The 17,478-nt window shown below is 40.7% G+C and overlaps 1 protein-coding gene across 1 annotated transcript in view; it reads left to right on the top strand.

Annotated features, from left to right (window-relative positions):
* LOC109912723 (staphylococcal nuclease domain-containing protein 1) overlaps positions 1-17,478 on the top strand; it is a 472,985-nt gene that overhangs the window by 219,163 nt on the left and 236,344 nt on the right. The window contains exon 3 of the mRNA XM_048609985.1: positions 9,454-9,642. Within this exon, the coding sequence (XP_048465942.1) occupies positions 9,454-9,642 (189 nt within the window). The remainder of the gene's footprint in view (positions 1-9,453; positions 9,643-17,478) is intronic.

Raw genomic sequence — 17,478 nt, 5'->3', positions numbered from 1 at the left:
TTTTAGGCCCGAAACGTCAGCCTTCCTGCTCCTCTGATGCTGCTTGGCCTGCTGTGTTCATCCAGCTCTACACCTTGTATATCTCCAGATTCTCCAGCATCTGCATTTCCTACTACCCCTTACCTAAAAGTGAACCATTTTATCAGTTTTTATCTTGTTCCAGTCCACTTTGAAATCAATTCTATAAAAAACATGACCAGAGATGAATTTGCTGTTGTGCCAGTTTTGACTGAGCAAGGTAAAGAATTTTGATTCTGAGGCGTAGAACAGCTCAGGTTAAATCAAAACGCGTAAAGCAGCAGTTCCATTTTTTGCCAAAAGCAGGTGCTTGCAATGCTTCTACTCATCCTTTTTACAGTCTTTTTTAGATCTATCTTTTATGTTTTTTCACTTGCCCCATTATTAACCTTGCATCATCACTTCTTTTGTCTTCACGTCTCCTGTCTTCCACCCTGTCACGGAACTTTCCACTTTGTTTTCCCTCCTTTCCTCCTCCCTGTCTGTAGTCGCTTTAATCCATGATTGTTCAGTTCTAATTGAAGATTGTTGACCTGAAATGTTAACTGATTGTTTCTGCACAAATCCTGCAGAACCTGCTTCAATCAGCTTTTTCTTTGTTGATATCAAACATTTTTAAGGCAGCTACATCAGAATTGCATTGAGAATGAAGTTATTTTCTCAGCTAATCTAAAAGACCTTCAAGTCAGGTACAGCAGCTAGACACAGATTAAAGCTGCCTCTACTCTGCTTTCAGTAACATGCTTAATCTTGTTTATACTCTGTCATTTTCAGTTTCTCGTGCAGGTTATCCTGCGGTTTTTCTAAGCCAGCTGAATGGCTGCTTTTTACTGTAGGAATTCTTGCTCACCAGAGATTTGACTACCATTCCTACAAATTAATTGCATGGATCCTTATAGCTAATTAACAAAAAAATCTTTATACCCTCTATTCTGAGCCATATTAACCCTTTGGTAGTGTGCCATTGTTTATAGAAATCAGGATTAAAACCCTTAAAATACTGTGGATGCTGGAGGTCGAAAATAAAAACAGGAAGTGCTTGAGGAACTCAGCAGGTCCAACAACATCTGTGGAAATGGAAACAGAATTGACCTTTCAAGGCCAGTGACTCTTCTTCGGAACAGTCCCAAATAAATATCATTGCATTCAAACATTAATTCTGTTTCTGTCTCCACAGACGCTGCCAGAGCTGCTGAGTTTCTCTAACACTTGTTTCTAACTTAAAATTATTAAGTTTATTTACATTCTTTTACATGGCTCTGCTTTTCAAGCAAGAAGGGAAACAACAGATTCAGAAGGACCACTCATTTTCGTAGAGTGAGAAAAGGGGGAAAATTGTAATTGTGCACAGCTAGAACTGTAGGAATAGAAGAGTATTTCAACAGATTCACTGAAAATATGTGTGAGGTGTTTATTCAGTCATTCCCAATATACAAAAATTTCGCTTGAATTCTTAGTTGTTGTCTGCTTGAAAAACTGCAACGAATCCCAAAAGTATTAGAGGAGCAAATTGTTTGCAGGAAGGTTTTTTTTTTATAAGTTTAGTACATTCCCCATTGTATTGTCCAGTTATTTGCTGCTTACATGAAGCTTGAGCTGTGCAGCAAATGGCATTCAGTTGCATTATTTTGTCATTTTTCAGCTTTGCCTTATTAGTGCTACGATTAGTTACATTGTACCAAGTAAAAAGCACTGACTTTGCACGTATTTAGTTCACTTCCAATCCTGCTTGCAATGCAAATATTAGATAACAAACAGAGCCTTGGGATCTGTCTGTGGGTTTTGTTTAGAAACAACATTTTGCACTAAAAGCAAAACCTTTATTAAATGTACAAAGATTCGGCAGTGAAAACACGTTGTGGTCAATTATTTAATTTCCTGCAGAGGCTCTGGCAAAGCTGCTGGTTCATCTTTTCTCATTCTTCCATGTTTTCCTTTCTCTCCTTGCCTCTGCTAGTGTGTATTTGTCTGCCTTTTTTCTGCCTTCCATTTTTTCCTCCTTTAGTTTTATTGTCTGTTTAACTTCATCCTTGACTACACGATGTCCGAAAATGCTTCCCAGCCAATATGTCACTTTTGACTTGTAGCTACTGTCACAACCTGCCAGATGTCAGCGTTTTCTACTTTTATTACATAAAATGTTCCTGCTTTTCACCATTAAAATTGGCATCAATTCTATTTCTCTTTCTCACTTCCTAATTATATGTTTTTTTTTATTTGTCCCTTTGTACCTTGACCAAAACATGACTTGCCATTTATTTTTCCCCGCAGGTTACCATGTAATTTACTTGTCCGATGGGCAGGCAAATTTCAGAGCAGCTTCTTTTGCTAGTTACCTCAAACTTGTGAACGGGGACAGTTATTCCTTTATATTCAATCATAACATTTTATTGTTTTCAACGAACTTTTGAATCTCCCCTTAACTTTGGAACAGCCCACCCCTCTAGCTTTTCAAACTAACTGAAATTTCTCAACTTGAGTACAATTCTAGTAAACTTCCTCTGTACCTTGGTTGACATCTTTATATCCCTTCCAGAATATATTAATCTGAACTGGGGACTCAGTACTTCGATTTGGGTTTAAGCAGTGGTTTATAAGGGACTCTAATCTATGATCCCCATGTTGTCTTTTCAACTTGTGTCAGCTTCAGAGATCAAAACAACCCATGTGTCTCTGTTCCTGGACTTGTTTAAAATTGTTCCATTAAATTTTATTGCCCCTCCACATTCTCATTTCCAAAGGCTGAACGCTTTGAAAATTGTTTTAAGCCAATCAAATGATAATCCTTGTTGATGTTGACAACTGTTTTATGGGAAGATTTTCATTTTTTTGGTTTGCTGAAGAAGATTTGTTGAAACAGAGATTGAAACACGCTGCAGTTCAGAGTGTCACTGTTTGGACATTGACTTTGTAGTTTGTTCCAATTTTCAAAGGGAGGATTATTGCAGCTAGAGCATCATGCTGAACGTGAATTGTACAGGAAATGTCTTGACATCAAAATGAACAGATGCTGCCCAACTTGAGCTTATTTTTTAGCTACTCAGGAATATTTAAATAGTCTCTTGATAGTACAAAACTTGAGTATTGCTGGATAAAGACACTGTCGAAGCTTTTCATCTTATCAGGATGTTCACAAGAAATGTAAAGGAAATGCAACATTTTAGACTGTATGAGAAGAGTGTGCTGTATGGCAAGTAGACCCTGATTGGTAGAATTCCAGCTGTGGAAATTGTGCCAGTTAGATGACCACTGACGGTTAACAGTCAGGCTTTTTAAAACTTAAACCAAGCAGGTTGATTCTGATTGGTTAAGATAATGCCCTGAGGAATGAACTAGGGAATGGCTGTCATGTGTTTTGGTAAATTGAAACAGACATTGTGTGTACAGGCTTTTTGGGGCCTATGTATATGTAACTTCTGCATGCTCAAAGACACCATGCTGTGAGCCTGACTGACCGTTTTAAAGTGGTTGTCAGCAAAATTTTTAGCGTACTCATGACAACATTTGCAAGATAATCCCATCGCAGAAATGCATCTATTGTTGGGCACTCTACTTAGAGTATTGCATTCAGTTTCTTACCTGTTGTGAACTACAGAAGGGACTTGCTGCCTGGTGCAATCTACCGATTTTGAATGGTACAGCCTACATATTCAGCATCGCGCTGCAATTGAAATTCCTATGCCTGATTACTCATTTGTTTGATAAGTATAATATCTTTTTGGCTTGATGGCAGTATCCTGCTACTGGCAAGCACCACTTGTGCCACTACTACATCGTAGCAACATGAAACATGGAAATGAAGAGCACAAGTAAACCATTCAGCCTTTTGAGGCTGCTCTACCATTCAATAAGATCATGATCGATCCTCTATCTCAATGCCATATTCCTTTTTTATGCCCATACCCATTGATGTCTTTAAAATCTAAACATTTATCTATTTCTTTCTTGAATATGATCAGTGACAAGGCCTTCGTGGCTTTCTGTGGTGGGGAATTCCATAGGTTCACTATCCTTTGAGTGAAGCTATTTCACCATGTCATTCCTAAACGTCCTACCCCATATCCTTGGACTATGCCCCTCCTACTAGACTGCCCATCAAAGGAAAACATCATCTGTGCATCTAGTCTGTCCAGAACTGTTAAAAATTTTACAGATTTCCTCTCAAGATGTCGCCAACACTGGGTGACTCTTTGCAAGCTCTCCACAGCAGATCTTATTCTCACATTTCTTATAACCATTCTGCACTTTTAAACCTAAGTTCTAAGTCCATAAAAATTACACCTCCTGTACAGCTGCAACCTTGTATGCCTTGCTCTGTCTGTGCACCCTATTATCTGTGTGTCCTGGTTTGCTATGATTGGCCTATGCTGCTCGCAAAACAAAGCTTTTCACCGTACTTAGGTATATGTGACTACAATAAATCAAATCAAATCAGATTTCAATCAGATCCCCTCTCATCCTTCTGAACTGTAGTGGATATGCACCCAGTCAAACTTCTCCTCGCAGGACTGTTATGTCGTCCGCAGTATCAGACGAATGAACCCCCTGCTGCATTCCCTCTATGGCAAGTGTATCTTTTCTTGTTATCCGTTGCTTGTATTTTGAGCTATCTTAAAGCGGAAGTAGACTGACACTTTGCAGGACCGAAAGCTACAATCAATGAGTGTTATTCTCTTACAATATAAAATATTTGTTTCCCCTTGTGTTAGTATTTGTGCGAATGTCCTAATAAATGCAAGATAAAAAGCTTGGACTTTTTTTTTCACAATACTCAATATTTCAATTAATGGAGGTGGCTGTGTGTTGTATCAGGGCTGCAATAGTGAGGGAGCAAATGGCAATAAGTGATGTTCGGTAGAGTAGTTGATTTTTCCCAATTGAGCCAAAAGAAATGGAGTAGTGATGGTTCCATTATGATAATTAGCATCCAAGAATTTGGAGGGCAGTACAGCCCTGCTGCCTCTCAGTGCCAGAATGTGGAGGTGCTGGTGTTGGACTGGGGTGGACAAAGTCAGAATTCACATAACGCTAGGTTATAGTCCAATAGGTTTATTTTAAATCACAAGCTTTTGAAGAACTGCTCCTTCTTCTGGCTTTGTCGCAGTGCCAGGGACCCGGGTTTGATTACAGTCTTGGGTGACTATCTGTGTGGAGTTCACATGTTCTCCCCATGTCTGTGTGGGTTTCTAGTAGATGCTCCAGTTTCAGGCTACTGTCCAAAGATTCACAGGTTAGGTGGATTGGCCATGCTAAATTTCCCCATAGTGTCCAATCCATATCTCAATACAGAGTATTAAAGTGTTGCTGAAATTGAGACTATTCATACACTGAGTTGGACAAAGCCAATGGTTTGTTCTGTGCCCCTCAAGTCTGAGATTATCATGTGTTCTTTATGCCTTGTGAAACTATATTAGTAGAGGCAATGCTGCCACCATGGATTCTATTCTCTATGGAATCTGGCTGCCATTGATTTATTATTAGAAGACGTGACACTTTTACATGGTTTTATGCAAGACACTTTAGCAGAACAGTGACTTCTGAAACATGGTCATGTCTCCAAAGTAGCTGTTATTATAGAATCGTACAGTACAGGGGAGGCCCCTTGGCCCATCTATTCTTCAAAGAGTCATTCAGCAAGAAAACAAACCCTTTGGTCCAACTCATTCATGCTGACCAAGTTTCCCAAAGTAAACTTGTTCCACTTGCCTGCATTTCCCATTATCCCTCTAAACCTGTCCTATTCATGTACCTGCCCAGTTGTCTTTTAATTGTTGTAACTATACCTGCATCTACCACTTCCTCTCGCAGTTCATTCCACATACAAACAACCCTCTGTGAAAAAGTTGCCCCTCAAGTCCCGCTTTAAGTCTTTCTCCTCTCACCTTAAAAATATGCCACCAAGTTTTGAACTCACCCACCCTAGGAAAAAGACCTTTGCTATTCACCCTATCTATGCCTGTTTTATCTATTTTCTTTTGTACCTTATACTGTTAGCGCAGAATACAGTCTCATAATGCAAAAATATTAATACTGACTTCTGTAATATTGACTTTTAGTGTACTTTACACCATCTTACCAACTGAAAGTATTATCTTGTGTATGCTACTGTATCATAGTGATTAGTACATTACCCCACTAAAAGAATAACGCTATTTAAATAAGCTTTTGGGTTATAGGATTGTACGCCTTGTGTGCTTGTCTGTGGATTTCATGAGGCTACAATTTATTCCATTTGGAATGTGTGTTCTGTGCTGAGATGATCATTGGCTAGGAGACAAAACACTCAGCAACTTTTGTTACAATTAATGAATTAATGACCCCTCTTCAGTGGTTACAGGAAGAGGCTCTCATATGCTTTGAGATGAGACCAGATTTTCTCACCTACATGATGCTATCCATGCTTGAATAACTTGCTAGCACTAACTGTCTGCTTCAGCATGAAGATTGAACAGTGGTTTCAAGGGCTCAGGTGTCTAAAGATCCAGATGCGAGCAGGAAATTGTTGGGAAAAGTTGTGGACCTTTTTTTAATTCATTCGTGAGACATGGGAGCCGCAGGCTGGCCAGCATTCAGGATGGTCAGTGGCTTTTGAAGGGGAACTTGCGGGTGATGGTGTTCCTAGGTTGCATGCTTCTTGTCAGCCCAAGTCCAGATACCATCCAGGTCTTGCTGCATTTGCTTGCACTTACACTTGCTTCAGAATCTGAAGTGAACTGTCCTGAACATTGTGCAACTATCAACGAAACCCCCACTTTAATTATATAGAAGAAAAATCTTCTTTGTTTTAAATGTATTGAATGAATAAAAAATATATTCTCTTGTTTGAAATTCTAAAATATTGAAGAAACAATGAATTAGATCTTGGGTACAGTTGAGTTGCTGTTCACTTGCACTCTGGTAGTGGATTCCATGGAAACTGAGCATTCTTGAAATAGTCTGTTCAGAAGGAGTCGTAATAAGTCTGTACACATTGATTGGGGCTGGCAGGATGTTGGCAGAGTGGAAGGATGAAGATCCTCACTGACCATTACAGCATTCAATGAGCTCGTCAGAGCTAGAATCATAACTAGTAATGTCAGGAAAGAAGGAGAATATTAAAGCTCTAATCCTGCTGTCTCCCTTTGCCCCCTCCCATATCCTTCCTCCTGGAACACAAGCACTTTAAGTGAGATGAGGTGTCTGCTATTAGAGCAAGTTACTGAAACTGAAGAAGCTTCTGATCCTGTTTGCTAAATATTTGATTGTGTTGATAGATTGTTTAGCTAATTCAGCTTCGTTGGAGAATGTGATCGGATTGATGCTGCTTGAGAGGATTTTACTTAAAATGATCAGTAGGATTCCTCTTTTATCCAGCATTTACCACACAGTAATTTCAGGGAGAGGTTTGTTAGAATCCAGTGTGCTGTGCAATAAAGCTTATTCTGTCTATTTTACTGCTTTCTCAATGGAGGCGTTTTTTTTAATGAAATAGGCAATGATTTTAATTTGAATCATTCTGTTCAGGAGAGAGAAGTGTTCATTTATTTGAAAAAGAAATTTAAATTTGAAAGCAATTTGTATTTCAGTTCCTGTCAACTAAGGAAATACAAGTAACAGGAATATTTAGTTGTGAGAATGGTGTGAACAAAGTTGCATTTTTGGCATTCTGTAGAATGGTTACAGCACAGTCGAAGACAATTTGGTCCAGCCTGTCTGTCTGTCTGCAACGTCGATTCAGTTAGTCCCACTCCTCCATCTTTCCCCTCAACATTGATGAAGGGTCTAGGCCCGAAACATTCTAGATCCTAACTGTTTGTTATATGTTGATTCAGGATTAATTATTTTCTTTGCAGAGAACTGGACAAGGATGGACTTGTATGTGACGGTCTTTGACATTGTTTTTCTTTTCATATAATCCTCTTTGCTTCCTCCGTACTTTTTTCCTTTTTCCATTCCTTCTCATTCTCAGTACTCAAAAGGCGGGTGGGAGGAGTGAGCAGATAGATGCGGACGCTTCTCCCCTCATACCCCCTGCCTTCAGCATATACACCACCTTTTCCCAGCTACTATCAGTTCTGAAGAAGGGTTACTGGGCCTGAGATATTAACTCTGTTTTCTCTCCACACATGCTGCCAGATCTGAGTTTCTCCAGTAATTTCGATCTTTGTGTCATCTTGCTTTGTCTGTGTTGAAGCTATTTGCTTGTTTTTTTCTGCCACTTGGCTTCTATCTCTCTTTCCTTGTTGTGGCATCTTTCAATTTACCATCTTACCATTTTCTGTTCGTTCGTCCTTTTGTACTGTCCCCTTTCTGTGTCTAGTTCATTTTGACTTTACACAATTGTGCTAATGGGATTTTAGTGCTACTGGGTAAGGGGCTTGAGAATTCAGTATATTTTGTTTCATTTTTTCAAAAAAAATGTATTTTAGTTACTCCTTGAGGGGGTTAAAAATACTAATATTGCAAGAGATGCAAAATAACCCATGCACAACTTGTAAAGGAAATGGTTGATAGGAAGGTTGATGTTAATTCCTTCTCCCTATATCATTAAACTAATTTCAATTCCACCTTGCCATTTCTCTGTTCCTGATTTTGTCAGTGCTAAATAATTTAAGCAAATATACATATTTGGAAATGCATTGAGGACATGAGTTATGCAGTATATTAGAACACCGTTTACCTCTCAAGACAGTACATGTTTAATCTGGACTGAAAACTTGGCTGGATGATAGGATGCATAATGTCAGTTCAAAGCACTTTTAACCCAGTAGCTTCTGGACACCATTGGAGAACATGAAACATACCTAGATATGGATGAGGAAAGGTGGAGGAATCTAAAGTTGGGCATAAACACAATATGAATATTTTAGACTAAAAGGTCATGTGTTGTGTATAGTTTCTCCCCCCCAAGCCTGCAACAAAAAAGCCTCAGTTATATTACAGCCATTGCACAACCGTTTGAGGTAATCTACCCTTCACCAATTCTGACCTCTTGTGTATCCATAATTATTATTGCTCCACTTCTCTCCCCTCCCCTTCCATCCCTTTGTCTCTGTCTCTCTCAATCTCCCTTCTCTCTCTCTCACTGTCTCTCTCTCTTTTTCAATATTACTTCTCTGAAGCACCTGAGGGCATTTCAATGCATTAAGGTGCTATATAACTGCAATTGTTTTTGGTCTACGTAGACACTTAGTCCTATGCTATGGCATTGGTTCTTAACGCTCTCAAGATAACTAGGGATAAGAAATAATGACAATCTTCCCAGTGCCAGTTAGGTTTTGGAAACGAATCACTGGGTTTAATTAATGTTCTGCTTTGTAGTTAATGCATTTCTGTTTTATATTCTAGCAGTTACCCTTTGGGACATCTTTTAAAGAATGATTGGGCTTCGGATTAAGAATATAAAATTTCTGTAACTTGGTTCAGTAAAATGTTATGTTTGTCTTTTAATTTCAGGTGGAGGTTGAGGTGGAAAGCATGGATAAAGCTGGTAATTTTATTGGCTGGCTACACATAGATGGGATCAACCTTTCTGTCGCTCTTGTGGAGAACTCTCTCTCAAAGGTGCATTTCACTGCAGAGCGGAGTTCCTACTACAAAGCACTTCTATCAGTTGAAGAGCCTGCCAAGTTGAAACGGGAAAAGGTAAGGAGTGAATTGAAATATTTTTTTTTTACTGAAAAATCATTTAAACTTCTAAAACGCAACAAGTATCTATGCTTATCATGATGTCCATTGGATAGTGAGTGGTGAACAATCCACCTTCGATATAATGCACCCAGACCTGTCTAGTTTAATCTTTGAGGTGGTGCATAAACAAAACAACTTGCACTTTGCTTTACACGTCTTGAAAATTTTGGACATTCTCTGAAATGTTTATTTTCACTTAAAATTAGTACTAGAATTAACCTTTATTGCCACATAGACTCAATGAGTAAAGTGAAAAGTTTATACGTCACCACTTCCAGTGCTGACTTAGGTGCAAGGATACCGAGGTAAGCTTCTTTAGTTACAAGATCTTAGACAGTAGAGAAGTAAAATGTCCAGCATTGCAGAAATAGAAGTTCAGAACAACAGACCACACTGATACACAGCGTCCAGTCCACATTGAGTCCCGGCCCCAGACCACACTGGATTCACCTTAAGGATCATGAGGCTGGGAGATCGGCACAGACCGCCAAGCTAGGCTGAGGACACCATGCCGGGAGGATGCTATTGCACTGTGCTGGGAGGCCACTGCGTCAGGCTGGGAGTTGTCACTGGAGATCCAGGAATTGTCACTCACCAGAGGCCAGGAGTCATCGTCTGAGGCTGAGAAAGAAGTAGAAGAAAAAAAAACACTAATAGGAAGAAAAGAGAAGATAAAGAAGAAGAAAAGAACAGGCAAAGCGGACAAGCTCTGGCTGGAGCATCATGCTCCACTGCCATCTTGGAAGGTAAGACTATTTTAAAAAGAACTATTTTAAAAAGAACTATTTTAAATAAAAGTGAACAGTGTTCGGGGAGTCTGACTCATAACCAAAACCATTTGCATGACTACTGTGGTAGGATTATGCAATAGATTTCAGCATCTCATCACTTGAGAGTATTTCTTGACTCTGAATAATAGAAACAGCTGTTCACACATATTTGACCTTACCTTCTCTCATAATTCAAATCCCTAAGTCCACAGCAAGTTAGGTTTATGTGAAGTAGATATCCAAAGATGTTTTCAAGAAGCCAAGTTTTGCAATTGTTCATTTGACTTTTCAAGTATAAGCCTAGAATTGCAAAGATGTAACAGATACCATGAATACATTTGAACAAGTCTTCAGTATTCCCCGCAACGTGATGGCAAATTAAGAAATTAATTTCAACTCAAGCTGGCCAGAAAACACTTTATTTTATTGCTTTGCCATCCATATGTCTTCCATCCTTGTTACTCAAGGGAAGTTATTTTGATGCACTCCTTTAGTTCTTTACCTCACACTGTCTGTTTCATGTCCCAGCATAGCCAGATGCTGTCAAATTGCAACTCTTCTGCAGCACCTTTTTCCCCACCCTTCATGCAGTCTTTTCCCCTCCCCTCCCCTCATGCTATCTCCTCCCCTCCCCCAGTCTCCTCCTCTTACTCCCTACTAACTCTTGTCACCATTTGTTCCTTCGCAGCATACTTCTTCATAGTTCTTGCAGCCTCCTACTTCTACCAGCAAACCCCCCATCCAAACCTCAGACAAGGCAGAGGGCCCTTGGCACCTGAGAAAATATGACTCTGGTGACTGCTTCCTGACTGCTACTTATCCAAATGTTCTTATTAACCTGTTGAGTGATGTTATTGCACACCTCTGGTGCAGGTGGGACTTGAATCCAGGCCTCCCACCCCAGGGATAGGGACACTAGCACTGCACCACTCGACAGCTCCTGCTACTTAGCTAATTGGGGCTATTTCTAGCCCACATTTGCTGATAGATTCATTGGTGACACGATCTGACCTTTCTGAAAAAGGGTCGCCGGACCGGAAACTTTAACTTTGGAATCTGTCCATAGGTGCTGCCAGACATAGAACAGTACAACGCAGGGACAGGTCTTTCGGCCCACCGTGTCTGTGTTGACCATGATGCTACTGTAAACTAATCCCATCTGCTTCCATATGTTCCATATCCCTCTATTCCCTGTCTGTTCCTGTCTGTTTAAATGGCTCTTAAACTTCACATCTGCTTTCCTGGTTTCCGATACTTACTACCCTCTGTGTCAAAAAAAACTTTCCTTGCACATCTCGTTTAAACTTTTCCCCCTCTCACCCTAAACCTATGCCCCCTCCCTACTTAATATTTGACATTTCCACCCTGAGAAAGAGACTCCAACTAGCCCTATCCAGGCCCCTCATAATTTTATATGCTTATATCAGGGTGCCCCTGGGCAAAAATAATCCAAATTTGTCCAACCTGTCCTTGTAGTTTATACAATTCCAACCCAGACAACATTCTAATGAATCTCTTTTGCACTCTCTGCAAAGCCTCCACATCTTTCCTATAGTGTGGCAACTAGAATTGTGTACAGTAATTCAAATGTGGACTGGCAATAGTCTTATACAGTTGCAACATGGTTTTATATTCAGTGCCCTGACTGATGCAGACAATCATCCCATACATCTTTTTTTTTAACTACCTAATCCACTTGTGTTGACACTTTCAGGGAGCTATGGACTTAGACCCTGAGATCCCACTGTATATCAAGGCTCCAAAGAGTCTGGCCATTTACAATATACTTTCCTCTTACGTTTTACCTCCCAAAATGCATCACCTTTCACTTGTTTGGATTAAACTCCATCTGCCATTTCTCTGACCAACTTTCCGGCTGATCTATATCCTGCTGCATCCTTTGATTCCTTCCTCACTATTCACATCTCCACCAATTTTCATATCATCTGCAAACTTAATAGTCAGATCATGACATTTTCATCCAAATCAATTATACATATAGAAACAACAGAGGTCCCAGCACTAATCCTTGCAGAACACCTTGGTCACAGAACTGCAGTCAGAAAAAGACCCCTCCACAACCACTCTCTGTCTGCTATAGCCAAGCCAATTTTGTAGCTAACTTGCCAATTCACCATGGAATTCATACGATTTGATCTTTTGGACTAGCCTACCTCAAGGGAACTAGTCAAATGCTTTAGTTAAGTCTCTGTACACAACATCCACTGCCTTCCCCTTGTCGATCATTATCGTAGCTTCCTGAAGACCTGCAGGGTTTCTCCAGCAATTTCTGTTTTTCTTTTGGGAAAGAATCAGGCGAGGATGTACAATGTACTCTGTGTGGGGGATTTTAATGTCCCCACCAGGAGTGGCTTGGCAGCAGCACTACTGTTCAAGTAGTTTGGGTCTAGACTGGGTCTTGCTGCAGAAGGTAAGGGAAACAACAAGAGGGAAAAACATATTTGATCTCATCCTTACCAATCTGCTGGGTACAAATGCATCTATCCATGACAGTATTGATAAGAGTCATCACTCCAAAGTCCTTGCAGAGATAAGTCTCGCGTTCACATTGAGAGTACCCTCCATTGTATTGTATGGCAGTAAATGGGACAGATTTCAAACAGATGTACCAACTCAAGACTGGGCATCGATGAGGCACTACGGGCCATCTAAAGCTGCAGAATTGTACCCCAGCACAATCTCCAACCTCATGGCACAGCATAATCCCATTTGACTATTACCATCAAGTCAGGCGATCAACCATGGTTCAATGGAGAGTGCAGGAGGACAGGCTAGAAGCTGCACCAGGCATGCCTTAAAAAGAGGTGTCAACCTATTGAAGCTACCAAACAGGATGACTTTGATGCCAAACAGCATAAGCAGCAAGTGATAGACAGTGATATACTGACAGAAGTGATCCCACAAAAAACACATCAGATCTAATCTCTGCAGCCCGGCCACATACAGTTATGAATGATGGTTGGACAATTAACTCACTGGAGGAGGAGGCTCCACAAATATCCACATCCATAATGATGGGAGAGCCCAGCACATAGTGCAAAAGATAAGATTTGCAGCAATCCAGGCAGAAGTGCCAAGTGAATGATCCATCTCAGCCTCCTCCAGTGGTCCCCAGCATCTCACATATACCAGTCTTTAGCCAATTCGATTCATTCCAGGTGACATTGAGAAACAGTTGAAGGCACTGGATACTCAGAAGGCTATGAACACTAACAACATTCTGCAACAGTACCAAAAGGTTGTGTCTCAGAACTTGCTGTTCCCCAAGCCAAGCTGTTCCATTACAGTTAGAATACTGGCATCTACCTGAAAATGTGAAAAATTGGCCAGGTATGTCCTTCACACAGAAATCAGAACAAATCAAACCCAGCGAATTACTGCCCTATCAGTCTACTCTTGGTCAAAAGCAAAGTGTTGGAAGTGTCATCAATCATTCTATCAAGCAGAACTTGTTCAGAGACACCCAGTTTGGGTTTCACCAGCGCCGCTGAGCTCCTGACTTCATTGGGTCCAAAAATGCAGAAGCACTGGATTCCAGAGGTGAGGCGAGAGTGACAGCCTTGATATCAAGGGTACATTCAACTCTGTGTGACAACAAGGAGCCCCCAACAAAACTGTAATCAGTGGGAATCGGGGGCAAACTCTTGACTGATTGGAGTTGTACCTGACACGTCAGAAGATGCTTGTGCTTGTTGGAGAGCAGTCATCTACAGGAGTTCCTTAGATTCATGTTCTAGGCCCAACTGTCTTCAACTGCTTCATCAATGATCTTCCCTCCATCATAAGTTCAGAAGTGGGGATATTCATCAATGATGCATGATGTTTAGCACCATTTGCAACTGTTCAAATACTGAAGCATGGTCTGGACAAGATGCTGGTTTGGGCTGACAAGTGGCAAATAATACACACACCAAACAAATGCCAGCAAATAACTACCTCCAGTAAGAGACAATCTAATTACCGCCCCTTGACAGTCAGTGGATCATCACTGAACCTCTCAGTATCACCATCCTGGGGTTACTATCGACCAGAAACTCGACTGGTCTCAGCACATAAACACAGTGGGTTACAAAAGCAGGTCAGAGGCTGGGAATTTTGCAGCAAGTAACTCACCTCCTGACTCCCCAAAGCTTGTCCACTCTCTACAACAACACTCAAGAAGCTTGGCTCCATCCAGACCAAGCAGCCCACTTGATTGGTACCACATTCACAAGCATCCACTTTCCCTATCACTACTGCTCAGCACCAGTGTGTGCTATCTACAAGATGTTTGCCAAAATTCACCAAAGATGAATTTGACAGCAAATTCCAAATGAACAATTACTTCCAGTGAAAAACATGGGAGCACCACCACATACAGATTCCCTTCCAAGCCACTCACCATCCTCACTTGGAAATACAGAATCATAGAATCCCTATAGTGTGGAACCCCATTGAGTTCACACCGCCTCTCCAAACAGCATCCCACTCAGATCCACCGCTCTACCTTATCCCTGTAACCCTGCATTGCCATGGCTAATCCACCTAGCCTGCTCATCAGTGGAAACTATGGGGATTTTAGCATGGCCAGTCCACCTAAACTGCACATCCTTGGACTGTGGGAGGAAACTGGAGCACCTGGAGGAAACCATGCAGGCACGGGGAGAATGTGCAAACTCCACAGAGACAGTCGCCTGAGGCCGGAATCGAACCCGGGTCCCAGGCACTGTGAAGCAGCAGGGCTAATCGCTGAGCCACCATGCTACCCCCTATATCATTGTTCCTTCACTATCTTTACATCAAAATCCTGGAATTCCTTCCCTAAGGGCATTATGGGTCAACTTCTAGCACATGGACTACAGCAGTTCAAGAAGACAGCTCACCACCACCTTCTCAAAGGCATCTAGGGATGGCCAATAAGTACTGGCCAGCCTGCAACGTCGAAGTCCCAGGTGTAAATAAAATAAATTTGCCTACTGCCATCACATATTTTAAGCCCCACCTCAAAATAAACTTAATTATATGACTAAAGTATTGGCAAAGATCTGTAGCTTGGGTTGTGGATGAGGTTATTGACTTGCTTGCCGAGCTGGCTTGTTTTTGTTCAGACGTTTCATCACCATGCTAGGTGACATCATCAGTGGATGCCTTTTAGATTTTGTAATCAACAAACATATAAAATTGGACCCCAAAAAAATCCATACAGATCAAAACCGGAAATGACAGTACTCACCGTAACAGACCGGACAGTATAAATTCCAAGTGGAGAAGAATAACATCGCTTCATCAGAGGCTGCACTGATGATGCCACCTAACATGGTGACGAAACGTCTGAACAAAAACAAGCCAGCTCGGCGAGCAAGTCAACAACTTCAATTATATGATGGTGTGGAGCTGGAGGAACACAGCAGGCCAGGCAGCATCAGAGGAGCAGGAAAGTTGATGTTTTCTTCAGAAAGGCCCCAACTCGAAACGTCAACTTTCCTGCTCTTCTGATGGTGCCTGGCTTGCTGTGTTCCTTTAGCCCCACACTATGTTGTCTCTGACTCCAGCATCTGCAGTTCTTGCTATTTCTTAATTACATGATAGTCGCCTTTCCTAGGAACTTCTTGTACCTTCCTCCACTCTTTCATATGTCTCTAGCTTTGGGTAGACAGACCACAAAGCAGTCAGTGAGCAACAGTGAAAAATGATAGGGATTGTTACATTTACTCAGACTGAGAGTCAGAAAAGGTCATCTAAGGCCACTAGAACCCAAGGGCATGCTTAAGATTTTAGTTTATCTGTGGAATAAGCATAGATGTGTTTTATAATTTACTTTAGAGTCATAGAGTCATACAGCAGAGAAACAGACCCTTCGGTCTCGCTCATCTGCACCAACCAGACATCCCCATCTAATCTAGTCCCATTTGCCAGCATTTGGCCCATATCCCTCTAAACCTTTCCTATTCATATACCCATCCAGATGCCTTTTAAATTTTGTAATTGTACCATCCTTCTCTACTTTCTCTGGCAGCTCATTCCATACACTCATCACTGCTGTGGTCCTTTTAAATGTTTGCCCTCTCAACATAAACCTATGTCCTCTCTGGAACCCTTGAAAAATCTCTTTTTTCCACTTATAAATAGTTAGCTGCCAGATTTTTAAAAATATTTCTTGATTGATTTTGTTCACTGAAGCAAGGCTATTCAGATTAGCAGAGATTCCATTTTCTATGGTGTCTCAATAGTACTACATAACTGTTAAGTAGAGAATGGAAAAGCAATAGCTTTCATCACTAATACATAGGAAATATTCTTTAATTTGCCACTTAGAGGCAAAACGCTTACTTCGCTCAATTTTGACCACGATTTTATGCCTCCTTTCAAAGCCAGCTATGTAAATCCTGCAATATTAGTAATTATTTTAAATGGTTACCTCCAAGTGTTTTCATTACACTTTTTGGAGAATTGTGAACAGATCAGATTTTTAATTCTAAATTTATAAGTGCACACATTAACTTAAGAACGTCAGAGCATTCTGGCAAGTCTTTGGGCTTTAATGACCACATAGTAATTGTTGGAAGATTACTAGCTGATATCTCTTCTCCATTTTGCAATGCAAAAACAATTTGCATTGACATAGCACCCTTAGTATGGGAAAACATCTCAATGCTCTTTTGAGTAATCAGCCAAAGAAAAACTGATGTCAAGCTAAAGTTGGAAATATGAGGAGGAGATGACCAAACTCCTCATTAAGAAAAGTGGCTATTGAGATGGATCTTAAGGAAGAAGAGGAACATTTAGAAGCAGAGGGGTGTAGGGAAGGAGTTCCAGGCCATTGGGCTACAATTGAGCTATACCATTTCTCGCCATATTTTCCACACCTTGACTACCTTAATTAGTGGTCTCCTGAATTCTACAAAGTGTAGAAAAGGCACAGTCATTTTTCACTATTCTTTAACCATGGTAGAGATTTGAGCACATAGGTATATTATAATAAAAACCAAAAGAACTGCGGATGCTGTGAATCAGGAACAAA

This window comes from Rhincodon typus, chromosome 22 (genome assembly GCF_021869965.1).
Source record: "Rhincodon typus isolate 14 chromosome 22, sRhiTyp1.1, whole genome shotgun sequence".
NCBI classification, from domain to species: Eukaryota; Metazoa; Chordata; class Chondrichthyes; order Orectolobiformes; family Rhincodontidae; genus Rhincodon; species Rhincodon typus.
This window is presented reverse-complemented; position numbering and strand designations above follow the sequence as displayed.